The sequence below is a fragment of the Entelurus aequoreus genome, linkage group LG14 (assembly GCF_033978785.1).
Source record: "Entelurus aequoreus isolate RoL-2023_Sb linkage group LG14, RoL_Eaeq_v1.1, whole genome shotgun sequence".
Taxonomy (NCBI): Eukaryota; Metazoa; Chordata; class Actinopteri; order Syngnathiformes; family Syngnathidae; genus Entelurus; species Entelurus aequoreus.
In genome coordinates, this window is record NC_084744.1 from 49635935 (window position 1) to 49660090 (window position 24156).

Genomic DNA, 24156 nt, shown 5'->3' on the forward strand with positions numbered 1-24156 from the left:
CATTTTGCAGTCTACATGTATCTCTTGTGTGTGACTGCCATCATATTGTAGTCTACACGTATCTCTTATGTGTGACTGCCATCTACTGGTCACACTTATCATTTCACCATGTACCAAATGAAATAGCTTTGAGGTCGGTAAGCACAATCAAAATGGTTCCGTACAGATTTGTTTACATTCAGGCGTGCTAGCTTGTTGTTAGTGGTGACGCCAGTAAGCTATTGTATCCTCCTACGGTGTGTAGTGAAGCATGTTTAGCTATTCCTCAATCTTCCAGTGATAATGGTACTTGTAAAAAACATACTTTATTTGTCGCCATGGAGGCGAGGATTAGTGATTTAGAAGTAGCTAAAACACTGCCGACTGCGGATGGATGTTAGCTGCTTGCTAGCTAGTGATGTCTTGAATCACCTCTTCCTGAGGGGCGTTTCAATGTTATAACTTCACCTTCATCTTTAGTTTTTAGGCCAAAATGCGTCCGTTCTCCCTTATCTGTCTACACGCTGTGTCTGCTTGTAAGTACTCCGTGATTGTGCGCTGCCGAACATGCTCCTCCGCTCGTAAAACCAGCAATGTCATGACGTGACAGTGCGCCGTCATACCCGTTAAAAAAATGAATAATAATACATTTTGAACGGGTACTTTTCAAACAGACTATAGTACCGTTTTTGATTCATTAGTGCTGCGATACTACACTAGTACCGGTATACCGTACAACCCTAGTAGATGGTGATTTATTGTTATGTAGACAAATGCCATATTTTTACCAATTTTCCTAGGAAATTTTCCATATTGTGAAATGCAAATGTTGATGCTCCTCTTAGACACACGTAATAAAAGGGTTTGTAAAATCCCCTGATGTTTTTTGCTGCTAAATTAAGCCGCATAAAACATTATGTCACTACTGGTCCCACGCTTCCAAAAAAAGAATGTTAAAAAAACATCTTAAAGCATTGTCCAGCTGTTTACTTACATAGACTATTTATGTTTAAATAACTTTTACTGCAAATGAATATCGCCTCCAAATATCCGTTATTGGCCTCCTTGACAACTAATAATCGCTATCAGTATCAGCCCTGTAAAAATCGATCTCTAATCACAATGAAGTCTGTTCCTAATATTTTTAATCACATATAACCCTATAAACAATGTAGACCACTGCAAAAATAAAAAATCCCCTATGAGCCCATTTTCACTGGAGTTTGGATATTATCCTCGCAATGCAAACAGTTTCGAAGCAGCCACAGGGGGCGCTGACAACACGGGTTGTCCGTGTGTTGGCCACTAATTGCTAACAGAGACGGCGGTGAAATATGACTGCATGGATATGACGAATGGTCGCTTGGTTCCTGGTTATTGGAGGGTAAGGCTGGAAAAGAAAGTGACACCATGCTAGTTGGCACCTTTGCAGTTAGCATGAAAGTGCTACGTGGCCGACATGACATCATTCTCCAGTATCCAGACCTGCTTTTATTTGATCTAATCTGAGCTGTAAAATTACAGATTGTGCAGACCAAGGTCCAATCTCAGGCTGGGGTTGGATTACATCACTTTTGAGAGAACTGCTGGGAATTTGGCAAGCGCACAGACGAACTTTGCATGACCACGTGTCTGCAGTGTGGCCGTCTTCTCTTTCTAATATGATACACCCAACCTTTGGACACTTTATTATCACTACTTTCTCCGTCTTAATGTTCGAACCTCTTTCTTTTTTTCTTAAAGTGGTCTTCTTCATAGGACCTGGTGTTGAACCTCCTCCCTCCTTGTGTTACAGACTGTGTAATGCATGAGGGCTTCACACCCCAATGATGCCGTTGGGTTCACTGATCAAAGTGCTAATCTTCGGTGTGACGCCAATATCCGCTGGGATTATAAGTGACAAGTGTAAAGTGTGTCCAGTGAACACAGCTTGGGAAATAATCATTCTAACCAAGGTCTAGACTTTGAACTGCCAATCCAGATGTCAACTTGTTCAGTTTAGTCGGTTTAGACTTGTTGAGAAACCAAACTGTTGTACGTAGAACTAGGGATTAGGGGTGAAAATCTTATAACAACTCATGATACGACTTCACATGGACAAAGATAAGACCTTCTGGAGGAAAGTTCTGTGGTCAGATGAAACAAAAAATGAGCTGTTTGGCCACAATACCCCGCAATAAGTTTGGAGGAGATAAGGTGAGGCCTTTATCCCAGGAACACCATGCCTACTGTCAAACATGGTGGTGGTAGTATTATGCTCTGGGCCTGTTTTGCTGCCAATGGAATTGTTGCTTTACAGAGAGTAAATGGGACAATGAAAAAGGAGGATTACCTCCAAATTATTCAGGACAACCTAAAATCAGCCCGGAGGTTGGGTCTTGGGCGCAGAGTTGTGTGTTCCGACAGGACGATGATCCCAAACACACGTCAAAAGTGGTAAAGGAATGGCTAAATCAGGCTAGAATTAAGGTTTTAGAATGGCCTTCCCAAAGTCCTGCCTTAAACCCCATTGAGAACATGTGGACAACATGAAGAAACAAGTCCATATCAGAAAACCAACAAATTTAGCTGAACTGCACCAATTTTGTCAAGAGGAGTGGTCATAAACTCAACCGGAAGCTTGTGGATGGCTACCAAAAGCGCCTTATTGTAGTGAAACTTGCCAAAGGACATGTAACCAAATATTAAAATTGCTGTATGTATACTTTTGACCCAGCGGTTTTAGTCACATTTTCAGTAGCCCCATAATAAATTCATAAAAGAACCAAACTTCATGAAGGTTTTTTGTGACAAACAAGTATGTGCTCCAACCACTGTATCACAAAAAAATAAGAGTTGTAGAAATTATTGGAAACTCAAGACAGCCATGACATTATGTTCTTTACAAGTGTATGTAAACTTTTGACCACGACTGTACATAAACAATTCATGCAATGTCCGTAATATGTAAGTAAACACGCCAGAGCGTCAATTCTGGCCCTACAACAATTGCTATTTCTTCAGAACTGAAATACAGTACAGGCTAAAAGTTTGGACACACCTTCTCATTCATTGGGTTTTCTTTATTTTCATGACTATTGAAGCAAATGCCTTGAAATTACTTAGACTTCCTTTTTATTGTCATTCAAATTTGAACTTTACAGTACAAATAAGAATGAAATTTTGTTGCATTAGCTCATGGTAGTGCAGGATAAAAAAGCAATAAGGTGCATATATAAATAAATAGATTACTGTACAGATAAATATTTTGCACTTTTGCATATGCATCCACGTTTATGGATGTATGTTATATTGTCTTTTTTATTCCAGCGAGTTAATCCATTTTGGGGGGAAATTGAGGGGATTATTATGATGCGTTCAAGAGTCTTACGGCCTGGGGGAAGAAGCTGTTACAGAACCTGGAGGTTCTGCTAAAGAGGCTGCGGAACCTCTTTCTAGAGTCCAGCAGTGAAAACAGTCCTTGGTGGGGGTGGGAGGAGTCTCTGCAGATTTTCTGAGCCCTGGTCAGGCAGCGGCTTTTTGCGATCTCCTGGATAGGAAGAACAGGAGTCCTGATGATCTTTTCCGCAGTCCTCACCACTCTCTGGAGAGACTTCCAGTCTGAGGCACTGCAGGCTCCAGTCCAGACAGAGATGCTGTTGGTCAGTAGGCTCTCTATAGTGTCTCTGTAGAATGTGGTGAGAATGGAGTTAGGGAGCTGTGCTTTTTTCATCCGACGCAAAAAGTGCATGCGCTGCTGAGCTCTTTTTACAAGCGCTCTGGTGTGTAGGGACCAGGTTATATTGTCAGTTATCTGCATCCCCAGGAACTTGGTGCTGCTTACTATCTCCACCGCTGTGCCGTTGATGTAGAGTGGAGCGTGGCTGGACTGGTGCCTCTTGAAGTCGACGATGATCTCCTTGGTCTTGTCGACGTTCAAGACCAGGTTGTTGGTTCTGTACCAGTCAACCAGATGTTTCACCTCCTCCCTGTAGTCCATGTCGTTGTTGTCACGGATGAGGCCCACTACTGTCGTGTCGTCCACATACTTCACAATGTGGTTAGTAGTGGACGTGGCGCAGCAGTCATTGGTCATCAACGTGAACAGCAGCGGACTCGGGACGCAGCCCTGGGGGGAACCGGTGCTCAGGGAGATGGCACTGGAGGTGTTGTTGCCCACTCTCACAGATTGGGGTCTGTCTGTGAGGAAGTCAAGCAGCCAGTTGCATTGGGGGGTACTGAATCCAAGGGGGGCCAGTTTGCTCACCAAGTGCTGCGGGATGATGGTGTTTAACACCAAGCTGAAGTCCAGAAACAACATCCGCACGTGTGTGTCCTTTCCTTCCAGATGTTTTAAGCTCAGGTGGAGTGCAGAGGAGATGGCGTCCTCTGTGGAGCGGTTAGAGCGATAAGCAAACTGGTATGGGTCGAATGTGGGGGGAAGTCTGGAGACCATATATTCCTTAACCAGCCTCTCGAAGCACTTCATTATGATGGGGGTGAGTGCCACGGGGCGATAATCATTGAGGGAGGAGATTGTGGGTTGTTTAGGCACTGGAATGATTGTGGCCGTCTTAAAACATGATGGTACCACAGCCTAGGTCAGCGAGATGTCTGTGAGAACCCCAGCCAGCTGGTCTGCACATCCCTTAAGCACCCTGCCCGTAATGTCATCAAGTCCCGCTGCTTTCCGGGGATTCACTCTCCTCAGGGTTTTCCGGACATCCGCTGTGTCCAGGTTGAGCGGCTGCTCATCAGGGCGAGGGATGGATTCCCTCACCGGAGTGGTGTTAAGTGCCTTAAACCTTGCAAAGTGGTCGTTAAGGAAGCTGATGCTGTTGTCACAGGGACGGGGGGCAGCTTTATAGTCCGTGATGACCTGTATGCCCTGCCACATTCGTCTAGTGTTCGTGGGGTTCTCGAAGAAGTCCTGCACTTTCTGACTGTGAGCACGCTTTGCAACCCTAATGGCACCCTAATGAGAAGGTGTGTCCAAACTTTTGGCCTGTACTGTATATCTTCATATATTATATACAGCCTACTATTTGCGCACACCGAAAATTCGGCCGTCAAAAATAGACTTTGCTCACCAAAACCTGATGTTGTGATGAAGTATCCACTTGGCGGGCTGCATCTTTCCCCGCGCACATGGATGACGCAGCTCGCCCAACGCTGACGAAAAAGCGAATCGCATCCAGGTTGCATTGCTGTTTAGAATGAAGTCACATTTGAAATGCTCAGATTCCAATCGGGTTTGGACTACCTGCTGATGTGACCTGAATTTGATGCGAAAATATCCGATTTGAAGCACTTTGGAGCGTTTAAACTGGCAAAAAAAATCTGATCTGTGTCACTTGAGGCCAAAAATTTCCAGATTTGGTGTGCAGTGGAAACGGGGCCTAAGAAATACGTTACAATCAAACAGACTGACAGTTTATAATTACAATATAAACACTCAACAAAAGACAACACCGGCACTTTCAACATACCGTGTTTTGCAGACTATAAGGCGCACTTAAAATCCTTTCATTTTCTCAAAACTCGACGGTGTGCCTTTTAACTAATGTACGGAATCATTTTGGTTGTGCTTACCGACCTCGAAGCTATTTTATTTGGTACATGGTGAAATGATAAGTGTGACCAGTAGATGGCAGTCACACATAAGAGATACGTGTAGACTGCAATATGACTCAAGTAAACAACACCAAAATGTTATATGTTCCATTGAAAATATAGAACATTACACACGGCGCTCAAAAATCTACCAAAATGTTTTAGTACGACTTTGGTAAGCTATGAAGCTGCACTGCTTGATGGATTGTACTGTGCTTTAACATATGAGTATTATTATGGTGTGTGTATAAGGTAAGACATGTTATCTGACGTTTTGTTTCGCAATATTATGCAAAAGCAACTTTTCTTACCTTCTGCTACCTGCTGATCTGCATTTGCAATCTGCGTAAGTACTGAAAATGTGCGCGCCCGCCTTTGTAGTTTGTGCCGACACCATAGTCGATAAGCTTCTTCTTTTTCTCTATCTTCTTGTCATGAGACATTCATCCTCTGCTGTTGTATTTCTAATATAAAGTAGTGTAAAGTTCTTACTTATATCTGTCAGTAAACTCGCCATGAAAGTGCTAAAACATACCGGTCTAGTGAGTTTACATTATTCACCCAAGGAACTTTAGTTATTAGAGAGTTCCTGACTACAGGAACACACCTGGAACAAACTAAAATAACTATATACTTGCAAATGATGCTCAGAAATGTAAGACAACAAGATATACCGACTGGATAGCACAGTTATTATTATCAGCTCATTGTTGATTGTTACATTTTACACATTTAGATTCTATTATTAAACAAATCATCCCTTAGGATTCGAGGCTGCCAGTGATGACTCGATTGGAGGGGAGTGATCCGAACATGAGTGTTTGCCAATGTCTGGAACACTGCAAGTCACCAATGAGTCACGAGAGCATGACCTTTTGTGAAACTATCAGGATCCAGGTGTTAGCTAGACCCCTTCATGCCCTCAGGTGGAGCACCCTGCCCTCAGAATACTGAACAACTTTCCCACATAGCGTATATTCTTCCCATATTTTCTTTCTAAATGACATCCCCCTCAACTTTCTTCTGGCCTCTGCTCGCAGACATGCTTACGTCGGCAATTACTCATGAATTTATTAGATGACCAGGAAGAGCTGGACAACCGACGATGTCCTCGCATTGTTCTCCCGCCGCTCGGCTCCAGGAAGTTTTTTTTTCCCTTCACTTGTAGAGAAGGCCTAGGTCACAACAATCTATGATCGGGAAAAAAAGGTCTGTGCCACCGAGCGACCCAAAGTCGAGGATTAAGTAATGTTGTCAGCAAAACCACCACGAGCAGCTTTAGGTCACATGTCCTTCCTCTGGTATGTGACGGACAGACCTAGGCTAAGAAGGCGAGAAGGAGGTGGACTTCATTAAAAGTACCTTATTATGGAATATTACATGTTTAATGCAAGATGTGTTTCTAAGAACTAAACGTGATGAAAATCTATCATCTCACTTTGCTTCACTTTTCACAGAAGAAACACTCTAACGTAGGGGTGTGAATCTTTGGGCAACCTATTCCGATTCCAATTCCTGGGGTGACGATTCGATCCAGAACCGATTCTTGCAAAGTAGTAATAAGTATAATGAAACTTTTTTTTAAAAAGTTACAGGTTTGAAAAGCTCCCCTTGGAAATAACCTAAAACGTCTTTCAAAAAAATGTTCTTATAAGAAACAATTTAAAAAAAAAAATTGTTTATTTATTTTATTTATTCCGTAACTTTTTTGAATACATTTTTGAAAATGATAATTACATTAAGAATCAGGATGAATAAGAATCTCGATTTGGATGTGCACCCCTACTCAAATGCTCTCTCCTGAGAAGGAGTAAGTACAAACAATTGTGATACCAGTGCTTAAGAGAGAACCGAGCTACACTATATTGCCAAAAATATTTGGCCACCTGCCTTGACTCACATATGATTTTGAAGTGCCATCCCATTCCTAACCCATAGGGTTCAATATGATGTCGGTCCACCTTTTGCAGCTATTACAGCTTCAACTCTTCTGGGAAGGCTGTCCACAAGGTTGCGCAGTGTGTTTATAGGAATTTTCGACCATTCTGATGTTGGTGGAGAAGGCCTGACTCTCAGTCTCCGTTCTAATTCATCCCAAAGGTGTTCTATCGGGTTCAGGTCAGGACTCTGTGCAGGCCAGTCAAGTTCATCCACACCAGACTCTGTCATCCATATCTTTATGGACCTTGCTTTGTGGACTGGTGCACAGTCATATTGGAAGAGGAAGGGGCCCGCTCCAAACTGTTCCCACAAGGTTGGGAGCATGGAATTGTCCAAAATGTTTTGGTATCCTGGAGCATTCACAGTTCCTTTCACTGGAACTAAGGGGCCAAGCCCAACTCCTGAAAAACAACCCCACACCATAATTCCTCCTCCACCAAATTTCACACCCGGCACAATGCAGTCCGAAATGTACCGTTCTCCTGGCAACCTCCAAACCCAGACTTGTACATCAGATTGCCAGATGGAAAAGAATGATTCATCACTCCAGTGAACGTGTCTCCACTGCTCTAGAGTCCAGTGGCGACGTGCTTTACACCACTGCAACCCACGCTTTGTATTGGACTTGGTGATGTATGGCTTAGATGCAGCTGCTCGGCCATGGAATCCCACTCCATGAAGCTCCCTGCGTACTGTACGTGGGCTAATTGGAAGGTCACGTGAAGTTTTGAGCTTTGTAGCAACTGACAATGCAGAAAGTTGACGACCTCTTTGCACTATGTCCTTCAGCATCTGCTGACCCCTCTGTCAGTTTACGTGGTCTACCACTTCGTGGCTGAGTTGCTGTTGTTCCCAAAGGCTGACAGTTGACTTTGGAATATTTAGGAGCGAGGAAATTTCACGACTGGATTTGTTGCACATGTGGCATCCTATGACAGTTCCACGCTGGAAATCACTGAGCTCCTGAGAGCGGCCCATTCTTTCACAAATGTTTGTAGAAACAGTCTCCATGCCTAAGTGCTTTTTTGTATACACCCGTGTCCGGGCCAAGTGATTAGGACACCTGATTCTGATCATTTGGATGGGTGGCCAAATATGTTTGGCAATATAGTTGTATCTAAAGGTCAGAAAAAAATTATAATGTGGACATCCTCCTCAGCTGTCATTTGTCATCTTTGGTCGCCTCGCCTTGGTGGGTATCAAAACTGAAAGTTAACTTTCACACACACCTCCTCCTTCACTCTCTCCAGGCTAGTCCCGTATTTTTCGGATTATAGAGTGTATATAAGCCGCACCCACTAAGTTTTACAGGAAAAAATATTTGTCCATATTCTAGCCGCAGCGGACTTTAAGACGGAGATGTATATGTTGTGAAATGAGCTATTTAGACAGAAATATTTAGTGAATGTTTATTTACATTAAACAGTTTCCAAACAGTGTCTGTAACATGGCAGTAAAGCAGCTGATTAGGTGAAACAGAAGTTATCGCCATGGACCCACTATTTGCTCTCCAATCAGCTGACCAGACTCAATAACTCCACAGTGACGTTTTGGTGAATTTACTGAGGATTTTTTAAAACTAAAGCAATACAAAAATAATGCCATTGTAATTTAATAATACTAACACAGACACTTGTAAACATGTTAGCTTTCTATCTAATGCTAATGACGCTCGCCTGATTACATTACGATAGCACATACCAATAAGCAAGAAAACACTCTGGATTGTTTTAGTTATACTGTAAAACTTACAAACAGTGCTAGGATTGATAAAATAAGAATCCGTTTGAGCAGAAACACTCTGGATGGTTTTACTTCCGGTTTAAGGCATTAAAACAGGAAGTACATTTTCAACACCTGTAACGGTGACTTCCATTAGCCGCATCGTGCAAGCGTTTATCATCTTTAAAATTCTAAAAAAAACAAACAAAGACATGTGTGTTTTTGTCTCTCATAATAATTGTGAACAATAGGCAAAATTTCTCAAAAAGTGCAGTTCCCCTTTAAGTGTTTCTACTAGAGATGTCCGAGAATGGCTTTTTTGCCGATATCCGATATTCCGATATTGTCCAACTCTTAATTGCCGATTCCGATATCAACCGATACCGATACATACAGTCGTGGAATTAACACATTATTATGCCTAATTTTGTTGTGATGCCCCGCTGGATGCATTAAACAATGTAACAAAATAAATCAACTCAAGTTATAGAAAAAAAATGCCAACATGGCACTGCCATATTTATTATTGAAGTCACAAAGTGAATTATTTTTTTTAACATGCCTCAAAACAGCAGCTTGGAATTTGGGACATGCTCTCCCTGAGAGAGCATGAGGAGGTTGAGGTGGGCGAGGTTGAGGTGGGGGTGGGGGGTAGGGGGTAGCAGGGGTGTATATTGTAGCGTCCCAGAAGAGTTAGTGCTGCAAGGGGTTCTGGGTATTTGTTCTGTTGTGTTTATGTTGTGTTACGGTGCGGATGTTCTCCGCGAATGTTGTCATTCTTGTTTGGTGTGGGTTCACAGTGTGGTGCATATTTGTAACCATGTTTAAGTTGTTTATACGGCCACCCCTTCAGTGTGACCTGTATGGCTGTTGACCAAGTATGCCTTGCATTCACTTGTGTGTGTGTAAAGCCGTATATATTATGTGATTGGGCCAGCACGCAAAGGCCGTGCCTTTAAGGTTTATTGGCGCTCTGTACTTCTCCCTACGTCCGTGTACACAGCGGCGTTTTAAAAAATCATAAATGTTACTTTTTGAAACCGATACCCATCATTTTGAAACCGATACCGATAATTTCCGATATTACATTTTAAAGCATTTATCGGCATTTAAATCAGACACGCTCATTAGCAATTAAAGCTACAGACACACAGTAAGGCCCCTACTAAAAGCACTAAGCTGTCTACATTCCAGCATCCAGGTTACCAATACTTTTCTGATATTCCATTGAATAGTCAAAATACTCTAATACAGCGTTTCTCAAAGTGTGGGGCGCGCCCCACTGGTGGGGAATAGAGACATGACAGGTGGGGCGCGAGGAACGGGAGGAAATTTCACTTTAATTTTTTTAATTTTTTTATTATTATAATCTTTGATTTTTTTTTTTACTATGCTTTCATTTTCTATACACACTGGAAATCACTTTGTGATTCTGTCTGTGAAATCCGCTATATAGATAAATGTAAATTACTTATTTTTCCTGTATGCTTTACATTTCTAGGTAGGAGCGAAAGTTTGACAGACAGCAACAGTAACTAATGGGGGCGGGGCTAAGCGGAAGCTTTGTGAATGGCGAGTCACTGTGCGAGGATTTGCTGTTTTGCAAATACATAAAAAATAGAGCCACTGCTGATGAGCTGTTCAAGATCATGGACAGTTTCCTCAAAGAACACGACCTTAAATGGGAAAACTGTGTGGGCTTTTGCTCTGATGGCGCACAGACCATGGCAGAGTAAAGAAACGGGCTGCAGGCTCTAATAAAGAGGGTTGCGCCAAATGCGCATTGGACACAATGTGTCATTCACCGGGAAACACTCGCGTCAAGGCAGCTCAGCTGTGCAGTGCAAAACAGGCTCATTGCAGCCACTAATGCTGGAGTACTGTAAAACTCATGTTTACTTGCCCTGTCCTCCTTTTTTTGGCAAAGATTGCAAAGTGGCACTTTTATTTTCATTTATTATTGAACTTGATGCAAGTTATTTGATTTATTATTGAACTTGATGCAAGTTATAACACTTTTATTTGATTTATTATTGAATTTGATGCAAGTTATAACACTTTTTTTGATTTATTATTGAACTTGATGCAAGTTATAACACTTTTATTTGATTTATTTTTTAACTTGATGCAAGTTATAACACTTTTTTTGATTTATTATTGAACTTGATGCAAGTTATAACACTTTTGTTTGATTTATTATTGAACTTGATGCAAGTTATAACACTTTTGTTTTATTTATTATTGAACTTGATGCAAGTTATTTGATTTATTATTGAACTTGATGCAAGTTATAACACTTGTATTTGATTTATTATAGAACTTGATGCAAGTTATAACACTTTTTTTGATTTATTATTGAACTTGATGCAAGTTATAACACTTTTTTTGATTTATTATTGAACTTGATGCAAGTTATAACACTTTTGTTTTATTTATTATTGAATTGATGCAAGTTATTTTATTTGATATTGAACTTGATGCAAGTTATACCACAGCTGCACAGTTATTTTATTTATTATTGAACTTGATTTTATTTTATGTTATTGAGTTTGAATGTATAAAAGTTGATGTTACTTGATGTTCGATAAATTTGAAAATGTTAAGGCATTAGCGTTCTGTTGGGGCGATGGGGGCAGGTGGGGCGTGAAAACTCCCCCTTGTCCAAAGTGGGGGATGACAAAAAAAGTTTGAGAACCACTGCTCTAATAAGTGTTGTTGTGTTGGATCTCAGGTGTTCCAAACAACAGTATATGAGAGTTTGGTTGAACCCAATGACGTCGTTATCTGTGATGCTGTGTTTGTTCGCGTCCCGGCACCAGGCTGACAATCACCTCGCTGTCGTATTTAACGCGTCCTCTCCAAATGTCTGCACAGTAACATCAGTGACGGAATTTATATTCCCCAAACACCACATCGCGCAAGCGTCCGTGCCAACAGGCTGGCAGGGGGCTAATGGGTTTATCTCGGGGCGTTAGCGGCTTCGGATAAGAACCAGCTGCTGTCATTCATCATAGTTTTCTTGTCCATGGTCTTTAGAATACAGTATTGGCGTTTCAAGGACAGACAGGAAGTGATGGTGCTGGTCAGTCATTGCCTCTGACCCTGTTCAACCCCAAGAAAAACATACCCTCCTTGGAGAAATAACAAACCTATTGAGGACTTTGGTCTTCTCAACAACATTGGACACGACCAGCACCAGCTAACCTGATCTTCAGTTAGCAAAACCTATAGCGTCTTCTCGGTTATTAGTCAACACAATGTGAGCACCATCTTGGATGAGATCAGAGCAAGTATTTGATGAATTTCCAAGCACTAGATTAGTCAGATTACTGAAATAATTAGATTTTCACAACTACATGTGAAGTACTAGTTTCCATGCTCTATCTCTAATGCGACTGTTGGTGATACGCAGTGTGCCTCTCGTACACTAGGGGGCGATTGCGGTCATTTCAATCAATCAATCAAAGTTTATTTACATAGCCCTTAATCACAAGTGTCTCAAAGGGCTGCACAAGCCACAACGACATCCTGGGCTCAGATCCCAGATTTCAGCTTGTTTAGCTATGTGGGAATGTAAATAGATGAAGGTAATGCTAATGCTACATGCTAATACGATCTAACAAATAACAACAACCCTTCCATTGCTATTTGGTGTTGTTGGTAATGTTTTATTGTGTTTAAATGGCACTTTTGGTTATTTGAATCATCAAAGACCATCAAAAAGATCGCTATTTTAATGAACTGCTTTGACTATTTACAAACCCCAAAACCAGTGAAGTTGCCACGTTGTGTAGTTCGTAAATAAAAACAAAAGACAATGATTTGCAAATCCTTTTCAACTTATCAATGGAATAAACTGCAAAGACAAGATATTTAATAATCAAACTGAGAAACTACATTTTTTTTGCAACTAATCATTAACTTAGAATTTAAAGGCCTACTGAAACCCACTACTACCGACCACGCAGTCTGATACTTTATATATCAATGATGAAATCTTAACATTGCAACACATGCCAATACAGCCGGGTTAACTTATAAAGTGCAATTTTAAATTTCCCGTCACACTTCCAGTTGAAAACCTCTAGATATGATGACGTATGCGTGTGACGTCAATGGTTGATACGGAAGTATTCGGACCCATTGAATCCAATACAAAAAAGCTCTGTTTTCATCTCAAAATTCCACAGTATTCTGGACATCTGTGTTGGTGAATCTTTTGCAATTTGTTTAATGAACAATGGAGACTGCAAAGAAGAAAGCTGTAGGTGCGATCGGTGTATTAGCGGCGGACTACAGCAACACAACCAGGAGGACTTTGAGATGGATAGCAGACGCGCTACCGTGAGTACAGCTTTGGCTTCCAAACATTTGATCGCTTGCCCGTACGTGCGTGTCGCTATGTGCATGTCACGTACGTAACTTTGGGGAAATATATGTTTCTTGCCGACTCTGATGGCGGCCGGGGTGTCGTCGAAAGCTACAACGCCCGCCACCGCCGCCGTGCCGTAGCAAAGTTAGCTTCAATGGCGTCGTTAGCAACAGCATTGTTAAGCTTCGCCAAGCTGGAAATTATTAACCGTGTATTGACATGTCCATGGTTTAATAGTATTGTTGATCTCCTGTCTATCCTTCCAGTTAGGAGTTTATTTATTTTGTTTCTATCTGCATTTGAGCCTGATGCTATCACGTTAGCTCAGTAGCTAAAGAGCGTCGCAGATGTATTGTCGTGGAGATAAAAGTCACTGTGAACTTCCATTTCGCGTTCTCGACACTCATTTTCAAGAGGATATAGTATCCGACGTGGTTTAAAATACAAATCCGTGATCCACAATAGAAAAAGGAGAAAGTGTGGAATCCAATGAACCCTTGTACCTAACTTACGGTCAGAGCGAAAAAAGATACGTCCTGCACTGCCTCTCTAGTCCTTCACTCTCACTTTCCTCATCCACGAATCTTTCATCCTCGCTCAAATTAATGGTGTAATCGTCGCTTTCTTGGTCCGAATCTCTCTCGCTGCATTGTAAACAATGGGTAAATGTGAGGAGTCCTTCCTCCGGTGACGTCACGCTACTTCCGGTATAGGCAAGGCTTTTTTTTTATCAGCGACCAAAAGTTGCGAACTTTATCGTCGTTGTTCTCTACTAAATCCTTTCAGCAAAAAGATGGCAATATCGCGAAATGATCAAGTATGACACATAGAATGGATCTGCTATCCCCGTTTAAATAAATAAAAATCATTTTAGTAGGCCTTTAATGGCATCAACACATTGCAAAAAAGTTGGCACATGGGCATTTTTACCACTATGTTACATGGCCTTTCCTTTTAACAACACTCAGTAAACGTTTGGGAACTGAGGAGACCAATTTTTTAAGCTTTTCCGGTGGAATTCTTTCCCATTCTTGCTTGATGTACAGCTGAAGTTTTTCGGGGTCTCCGTTGTCGTATTTTACGCTTCATAATGCACCACACATTTTCAATGGGAGACTACATTAGGCGCACTGTCGATTTTTGAGAAAATTAAAGGATTTTAAGTGTGCCTTACAGTCCGAAAAATACGGTAAGTGCATGAAAGGTCCGGAACGTGAGGTTGATGATTAGGCTGGTGTGATGTCCACGGCTGCTAAAGCAAACAAACGAGAAGCTGCCAGAAGACAAAGAAACTCTTTCTCAATGCCAAATATGCTCACCAGCTGCTTCCTCCTCTAATTTACACCACCGCATCTTGGAGTTGCACTCAGTTATTTAGCAGGTTTTTATTGCCGAAACCCTCGTAAATTCCAGCGATGCCAGAATAACGGAGAACAATGCGGACAAACGTTTGAGCAAAGTTTGGCATTGAAGTCCCAAACATGGCCTGAGGCTACAAGTCGACAAAGTGAATCATTTAACGACAAGTCGGCAACCTGTGAACGTGTCCTCTATAGTCTCGGCTGCAATTAGGCATTTAGTGCCCAGGTGCTGTAGGGGCACGCCATAAATCTACAGACGGTCTGAAGGTTTGGGTGTGTGTGTGTGTGTGTGTGTGTGTGTGTGTGTGTGTGTGTGTGTGTGTGTGTGTGTGTGTGTGTGTGTGTGTGTGTGTGTGTGTGTGTGTTGCATACAGCTGACTGGGACACCTGGAATCCTTCAGCAGCGCCAATGAGCATTGATGAAAAACAAATGTCAGCGCCCCAGGACCCCCCCTCCCCTGCCTTTGGACAAGCCCTGCAGCGCCAGCACCATGTGTTTACTCTGGCCCGGCATGAGCGACGAGCTACTGCCAGAACCGCGACGCCTGACCCATATACGGAGGTTCAGGAAAGTTCACCAGGGTTCCGCACTGGCAATAACGCCGTCTTTTTAAGCAAAAACCATCACTCTATAGTAGTTTCGATGTTCTGTTGTCACCGTGTCAGATCTCAGCGGTCAGACCTGGTCTCATAATATTTTGGCTAAAAATAACGGAATGCAGAAAGACCCCCAGACATCATACAAATATGACTAGAGCAGGCCTGGGCAATTGTTTTTTGAGAAAAAAAATGTGTCTGAGGGCCGGTATATCTATTTTTAGGAACACTAATACAAAACCTCACAATAATGCCTTAAAACAGGGGTGTCCAAAGTGCGGCCCGGGGGCCATTTGCGGCCCGCAGCTAATTGTTTACCGGCCCGCCACACATTCTGCAAAAATTGCAAAATTGATAGTATTGCAAAAATTAAAAAAAACATTTAAAAAAAGTGGAATGAGGTGAAATCTAACAAGAAAAATTTGCAATGTTGACACAAAGCTGCCATGCAGGCTGTTTTTTTTCTTTTGTCTTTGTTTATTGTTCTTTTTTTTGCCATTGCTAAAAAAAAAAAAAGACTAAAAATCTATGTTATAATGAATTATTACTTAAAAAATATCACTTTAAAATGTGTTATGTGGAAAAAATATTGCATATATTGTGTGGTTGCCATATAAAAACCTCAAAGTTTTATTTGACAAAAGAGCATAAAACAAACAAAATAATAGTTCAAACGTAAAATCGACAAATATATCTGAAGTTGATAATTTAAGTGTTAAAAGTAAAAAAAAAACAAATAAAAATGTATCACTTTATGAGTGGGGGACCTTTTGGATCCCAAATATATTTAGTAGGATTTTATTTAACTTTACACTGTGATTACTCAAAATATTAAATAATTAAAATCAATGGTGTCCTGCATTATTGATCTTTTAAGGCTCTAATACTAAATACTGCATATTTCAGTTTTACTATAAAAAACAAAGTTGTCTTTGACAGAAAAGGCATAAAACCCTTTTTTTTTTTTTTTTACTTTATATCAACCTGAAGTTGATATAGAGATTTACTGTAAGCGTTGAATAAAAAATAATAATAATTTGACTTATATTTTTTTAACAAGGTTAAAAAAAAAAAAATCCATATATTTTGTTAAGGTTTGAAAATGAAAAATATCAAAATGGCCCCCGCATGCTTAAATTTTTCCGTGTGCGGCCCTCAGTAGAAAAAGTTTGGACACCCCTGCCTTAAAAAAAACTAAATGGAATTTTACATTGTTTACTGAATGAGACACCTAGAATGTACGTGAAAACAAAGAATTTTAACTATGAACGATAAAACACTGAATATTGACAACATATGAACGTCACCCCCCCTCTCGATCGACATATTTTACAATCAAGCGAAATGAAACAAAAATGCAACAAACGCAGCGAAATATGAACTCAAGGGTAAAAAAAACCCCACCTACAATCTGATATATTTGATACATCAAAAAGCGTTAGAACTTTGTAGATTGCCATAGTAACTAATAAGATTACCATAGTAACTAGTATATCACGCAAAAGGGCAGATGCAAACCATTGAAATACTTTTTATTAGTGCTGGGCAATATGGACGAAAAAGTATATCTCGATATATTTTTACTTAAACTCGATATTCGTTATATATCTCGATATATTTTTCGGTGAAAGTATACATGTAAACATATTCATTTTTGAGCGATATTCAGTGAAATTTAAGTGAATGACAAGGTACAATGGCACTTTTATTAACCCAGTTGGTCAACATGGGTATTAACAGCACAGAAAAGAAACTGTTTAAGTAGTACAGAATTAAATAACATAAATAAAATAGAAACATATTATTTATGCGTAAAATAAATAACAGATGTGCAAATAAAACAAAATAATAAAAAAATAAATTTGCAGGCAAGCCACTTTGGGATTTACCTTCCTGTATCGATGAATTCGTATCTTGTTTAAAAATATATCGATACAAACTCGATACATCGCCCAGCCCTACTTTGTATAGTTTAAGACTTACGGTCATTTGAAAACATCATAATGACAGCTACAGTGTCCATCTTAAAGATCTAAAAAAAATATTTGGGAATGTCTGGCGGGGCCAGATTGAAAAACTTAACGGGCCACATGCAGCCCCTAGGGCCTTAATTTGCCCAAGTCTGGACTAGAGACTAGAGATGTGATTGACATAATTGATATTCCATGAATACGTTTTGCACTAGTGCAGGGGTGTCAAACTCATTTTAGATCGGGGGCCACATGGAGGAATATCTACTCCCAAGTGGGCCGGAATGGTAAAATCACGGCACGATAACTTAAAAATAAAGACAACTTCAGGTTGTTTTCTTTGTTTAAAAATAGAACAAGCACTTTCTGAAATTGTACAAATCATAATGTTGTTGTTGTTGGTTTTTACAATTACCTGTTGCGGTTAATAGTATATACAGTATACTTTATATGTCTTTAGTTATATTTTCTGAATAAATTATGTGATAATGTTCTTTAGTCAATTGATTGATGTTAATTTTCAATCTATGAAGATCAAATAAATATATCAAAATCAAATTACAGTATGTTATATATGTAGTTTGCTCATTTTCCTCGACTGATGTACTAACATCATGTGGTTTATTTTGTACATACAGTATGTAGCATCATCTACAACTGGGGTGTCAAACGTACGGCCCAAAGGCCGGATCAGGCCCGGCAACAGATTTTATCCGGCCCACGGGATGAGTTTGCTAGGTATAAAAATGTACCTGAAATTTTTGAATGAAAAAAACAACTGTTCTAAATGTGTCCACTAGATGTCGAAACAGCAATTATTTGTATATTTGTAGATATAAATGATAAATGGGTTATACTTGTATAGCGCTTTTCTACCTTCAAGGTACTCAAAGCGCTTTGACACTATTTCCACATTTACCCATTCACACACACATTCACACACTGATGGCGGGAGCTGCCATGCAAGGCGCTAACCAGCAGCCATCAGAGGCAAAGGGTGAAGTGTCTTGCCCAAGGACACAACGGACGTGACTAGGAAGGTAGAAGGTGGGAATTGAACCCCAGTAACCAGCAACACTCCGATTGCTGACACAGCCACTCTACCAACTTCGCTGCTACATATGTACAAAATAAATCCCATGATGTTAGTACACCAGTCGAGGAAAATTATCAAACTACATAAATAACATCCTGTAATTTGATTTTGATATAATTTTATCTTGATTGAAAATTAACACCAATGAGTTGACTGATGAACATTATCACATAATTTATTCAGAAAATATAAATAACGACAAATAAATTATCAACCGCAACAAGTAAGTGTAAAAAAAAAGCCAACAACATTATAATTGTACATTTTCAGAATGTACTTCTATTTTTAAACAAAGAAAACAATCTGACGTTGTCTTTATTTTTAAGTTATCGTGCCGTGATTTTACCAGTCCGGCCCACTTGGGAGGAGATTTTTCTCCATGTGGCCCCTGATCTACAAAGATACAAAGAATTGTTATTGCGACTGATGTACTAACATGTGGTTTATTTTGTACATATGTAGCATCATCTGCTAAGATACAAAGAATTGCTATTGGACACATTTAGAACAGCGGTTTCTTTCATTCAAAAATTTCAGGGTCATTTTTATACTTAGCAAACTCATCCCGCGGGCCGGATAAAACCTGTCGGCGGGCCTGATCCGGCCCTCGGGCCGTACGTTTGACACCCCTGCTTTAGTGAATCTAATATTTTGGAACCATGAAGAAAAACTGGTGATAATAACAATCTTTTCGCCATTAATAAGCATCACATTCACAAAAATGATGTTAATGTCCATAAATGTATGACAAGGATCCTGTAAGCCACATGAGTCAAACTCAAGGCCCGGGGGCCAAATCTGGCCCGCTACATTATTTTATGTGGCCCGCGAAAGCTAAAAAAAAATACTTCATCTTTCCTTACTAAATATATTTGTTCTTTCCCTTTTGACATTAAAAAATCATGTACTACATGCAATTGCATATCTTTTAAAATTCAATATTACCAAAATATTGTATCATCATGTATTCCAAAAATATTTTTTTGTTACAATAAAGATAAATACTCTACTTAAATATCTGCTTGACTTATGATTTCAAAACAAATTATCAATCAAATTGTAGACTGTAAAATTGACAATAGATTTTACGGTTAAATTTCGCCGACTGAGTTTTTGGGTTTTTTTACCGTAAAATCAACTTTGGTACTGTTTTTTTCCATATACAGTAAGACACTAAAACAGGGGTCGGGAACCTTTTTGGCTGAGAGAGCCATGAAAGCCAAATATTTTAAATGTATTTCCGTGAGAGCCATATAATATATTTTAACACTGAATACAACTAAATGCGTGCATTTTTAAGTAAGACCAACATTTTTAGAGTATAATAAGTCTCTTATTATTTTTAATAACATTGTTAATCTTGAAGCTAACCAATAATAAATAAAATACTTCTTACCATTAATGCGACTTCTTGAACAGGTGCGGTAGAACAGTGGTTTTCAACCTTTTTTCAGTGATGTACCCCCTGTGAACATTTTTTTAATTCAAGTACCCCCTAATCAGAGCTAAGCATTTTTGGTTGAAAAAAAGAGATGAAGTAAAATACAGCACTTTGTCATCAGTTTCTGATTCATTAAATTGTATAACAGTGCAAAATATTGCTCATTTGTAGTGGTTTTTCTTGAACGATTTGGAAAAAAAAGATATAAAAATAACTAAAAACTTGTTGAAAAATAAACAAGTGATTCAATTATAAATAAAGATTTCTACACATAGAAGTAATCATCAACTTAAAGTGCCCTCTTTGGGATTGTAATAGAGATCCATCTGGATTCATGAACTTAATTCTAAACATTTCTTCCACAAAAAATAAATCTTTAACATCAATATTTATGGAACATGTCCACAAAAAATCTAGCTGTCAACATTCAATATTGCATTGTTGCATTTCCTTTTGACAGACATTTTAGTGAGGGTCAAACCATCATGGCATGGGGGAAACTCTGGGTTATGGTAATAAATGGAATAGCCTACTTGATTTGATGTTCAGTTAATGAACTTACATTCATATTTTGTTGAAGTATTATTCAATACATATATTTATAAAGGATTTTTGGATTGTTGCTATTTTTAGAATATTTTTTAAAAATCTCACGTACCCCTTGGTATACCTTTAAGTACCCCCAGGGGTACGCGTTCCCCATTTGAGAACTACTGCGGTAGAAGACGGATGGATGGATTAAAATGCATGAGAATGTTTTATATTTTGAACGTTATTTTTAACACTGTGATTACCAGCTGAATTATTCATTGCTTATCGTGTTAAGCAATGTCAGCTAAGATTTATCTGAGAGCCAGATGCAGTCATCAAAAGAGCCACATCTGGCTCTAGAGCCATAGGTTCCCTACCCCTGCACTAAAACATTAAAAAAACAGACATAAAAACATTAAAACAACAATATTTTAGGGTAAAAAAAACAACCTGACAGCTCTGTTGCTTTAATTTTACAGCTAAAACAGTGGTGTTGTTTCTCCATTCCATTCCATTTATTCAATTTTTTTATATGCTGTAAAAACAACAACACTGCTTTTACTGTAAAACTCTGGTGACTGAGCTGGCAGTTTTTAAAGTAAAATTTTAATATTTTTTTGCAGCATATGTAAAATAAATATATTGTTAATATATACATTACTCATTGTTAAAAGCCGCCCTCTGAGGGCAACCAAAACTGCGATGTGGCTCTCAATGAAAACGAATTTGACACCCCTGCTCTATGCTGTGACTTAACATTGCAAATATTGACAGCCAAAATGATGGTTAATCATTGTTATTAGCTAGGAACAAACGACGTCCATCGTCACACAGGTTAATAATGAATAAGGAAGTCAATAAACGTCCATTTAAAGTGATTATTTTTTCATTAATATGAAAAAAAACTCACCCGGGAGATGGTCAGCGGCGTGCTGAAGTCCCGTCCCCCGACCAGGCGGAACCCCCACGGGGAGGGTCCCTTGAGAGTCACGCTGTAGGCCATGCCGGTGGTGCCTTCGAGGACAAATCCGCGGAGAGACAGGGGAGAAAAGTCCTGCTCCGAGCTGCTAAGCAACGCAGTCCCTGACTGACTAAAAACGTCTCCCAGAGTGGTGAGTCAAGTTTAAATAGGAAGCACCGCCTGTGACGCGCCATGACGGGCCGCCCATCCACTGGGGGGAGGAGGAGGAGGAGGAGGGTGTTCATGCTGCTAGTCCAGTGGTCGGCAACCCGCGGCTCTAGAGCCGCATGCGGCTCTTTAGCGCCGCCCTAGTGGCTCTCTGAAGCTTTTTAAAAAATGTATGAAAAATGGAAATAGATGAGGGGAAAAAATATATATTTTTTGTTTTAATATGGTTTTTGTAGGGGGACAAACATGACACAAACCTCCCTAATTGTTTGTTATAAAGCACACTGTATATTAAACATGCTTCACTGATTCGAGTATTTGGCCAGCGCCGTTTTGTCCTACTAATTTTGGCGGTCCTTGAACTCACCTCAGTTTGTTTACATATATAACTTTCTCCGACTTTCTAGGACGTCTTCTTTTTCTGTCTCATTTTGTCCACCAAACTTTCAACGTTGTGCGTGAATGCACAAAGGTGAGTTTTGTTGTTGTTATTGACTTGTGTGGAGTGCTAATCAGACATATTTGATCACTGCATGACTGCAAGCTAATCGATGCTAACATGCTATTTAGGCTAGCTATATGTACATATTGCACCATTATGCCTCATTTGTAGCTATATTTGAGCTCATTTAGTTTCCTTTAAATCATCTCAATTCAATGTATATCTCAAGACACACTATCTGTATGTAATATGGCTTTTATTTTGTTGCGGCTCCAGACAAATTTGTTTTTGTATTTTTGCTCCAATATGGCTCTTTCAACATTTTGGGTTGCCGACCCCTGTGCTAGTCCATCCGTCATTCATTCTTTCATTCATTCATTCTGCCCAGTCAATATACCGACAATACATTTAAAGGGGTCGTATTGTGAATCATTGTTCTATTTATGAATTACTTCCTTTTGGTCTACATAAGTGAGCCACGTACTACCTCAGAAAACACGTGACTCTCCAAGTACCACCATAATGACAACATTAAAATACAGTAGTGTAGTAGACCTAAGTATTCATTAAGTACCACCATAATGACAACATTAAAATACAGTAGTGTAGTGACCTAAGTATTCATTAAGTACCACCATAATGACAACCTCAAAATACAGTAGTGTAGTAGACCTAAGTATTCATTAAGTACCACCATAATGACAACATTAAAATACAGTAGTGTAGTAGACCTAAGTATTAATTAAGTACCACCATAATGACAACATTAAAATACAGTAGTGTAGTAGACCTAAGTATTAATTAAGTACCACCATAATGACAACATTAAAATACAGTAGTGTAGTAGGCTTAAGTACTCATTAAGTACCACCATAATGACAAACATTAAAATACAGTAGTGTAGTGGACTTAAGTATTCATTAAGTACCACCATAAAGACAGCATTAAAATACAGCAGCGTAGTAGAGCTAAGTATGCATTAAGTACCACCATAATGAACACATTAAAATACAGTAGTGTAGTAGACCTAAGTATTCATTAAGTACCACCATAATGACAACATTAAAATACAGTAGTGTAGTAGACCTAAGTATTCATTAAGTACCACCATAATGACCAACATTAAAATACAGTAGTGTAGTAGATCTAAGTATTCATTAAGTACCACCATAATGACAACATTAAAATACAGTAGTGTAGTAGACCCAAGTATTCATTAAGTACCACCATAATGACAACATTAAAATACAGTAGTGTAGTAGACCTAAGTATTCATTAAGTACCACCACAATGACAACATTAAAATACAGTAGTGTAGTAGACCCAAGTATTCATTAAGTACCACCATAATGACAACATTAAAATACAGTAGTGTAGTAGACCTAAGTATTCATTAAGTACCACCATAATGACAAACATTAAAATACAGTAGTGTAGTGGACTTAAGTATTCATTAAGTACCACCATAAAGACAGCATTAAAATACAGTAGCGTAGTAGAGCTAAGTATGCATTAAGTACCACCATAATGAACACATTAAAATACAGTAGTGTAGTAGACCTAAGTATTCATTAAGTACCACCATAATGACAACATTAAAATACAGTAGTGTAGTAGACCTAAGTATTCATTAAGTACCACCATAATGACAACATTAAAATACAGTAGTGCAGTGGACTTAAGTATTCATTAAGTACCACCATAAAGACAGCATTAAAATACAGTAGCGTAGTAGAGCTAAGTATGCATTAAGTACCACCATAATGAACACATTAAAATACAGTAGTGTAGTAGACCTAAGTATTCATCAAGTACCACCATAATGACAACATTAAAATACAGTAGTGTAGTAGACCTAAGTATTCATTAAGTACCACCATAATGACAACATTTAAATACAGTAGTGTAGTAGACCCAAGTATTCATTAAGTACCACCATAATGACAACCTCAAAATACAGTAGTGTAGTAGACCTAAGTATTC

General features: G+C 39.3%; 1 protein-coding gene across 2 annotated transcripts in view; it reads right to left on the bottom strand.

The window, feature by feature from the left end:
* The window catches only part of pdlim4 (PDZ and LIM domain 4), a 120820-nt gene extending 99115 nt beyond the window's left edge, over positions 1-21705 (bottom strand). For both annotated transcript variants that reach the window (XM_062070102.1, XM_062070101.1), the window contains exon 1: positions 21513-21705. In XM_062070102.1, the coding sequence (XP_061926086.1) occupies positions 21513-21605 (93 nt within the window). In that variant the 5' untranslated portion in view covers positions 21606-21705. The remainder of the gene's footprint in view (positions 1-21512) is intronic.
* Positions 21706-24156: the final 2451 nt, after the last annotated feature.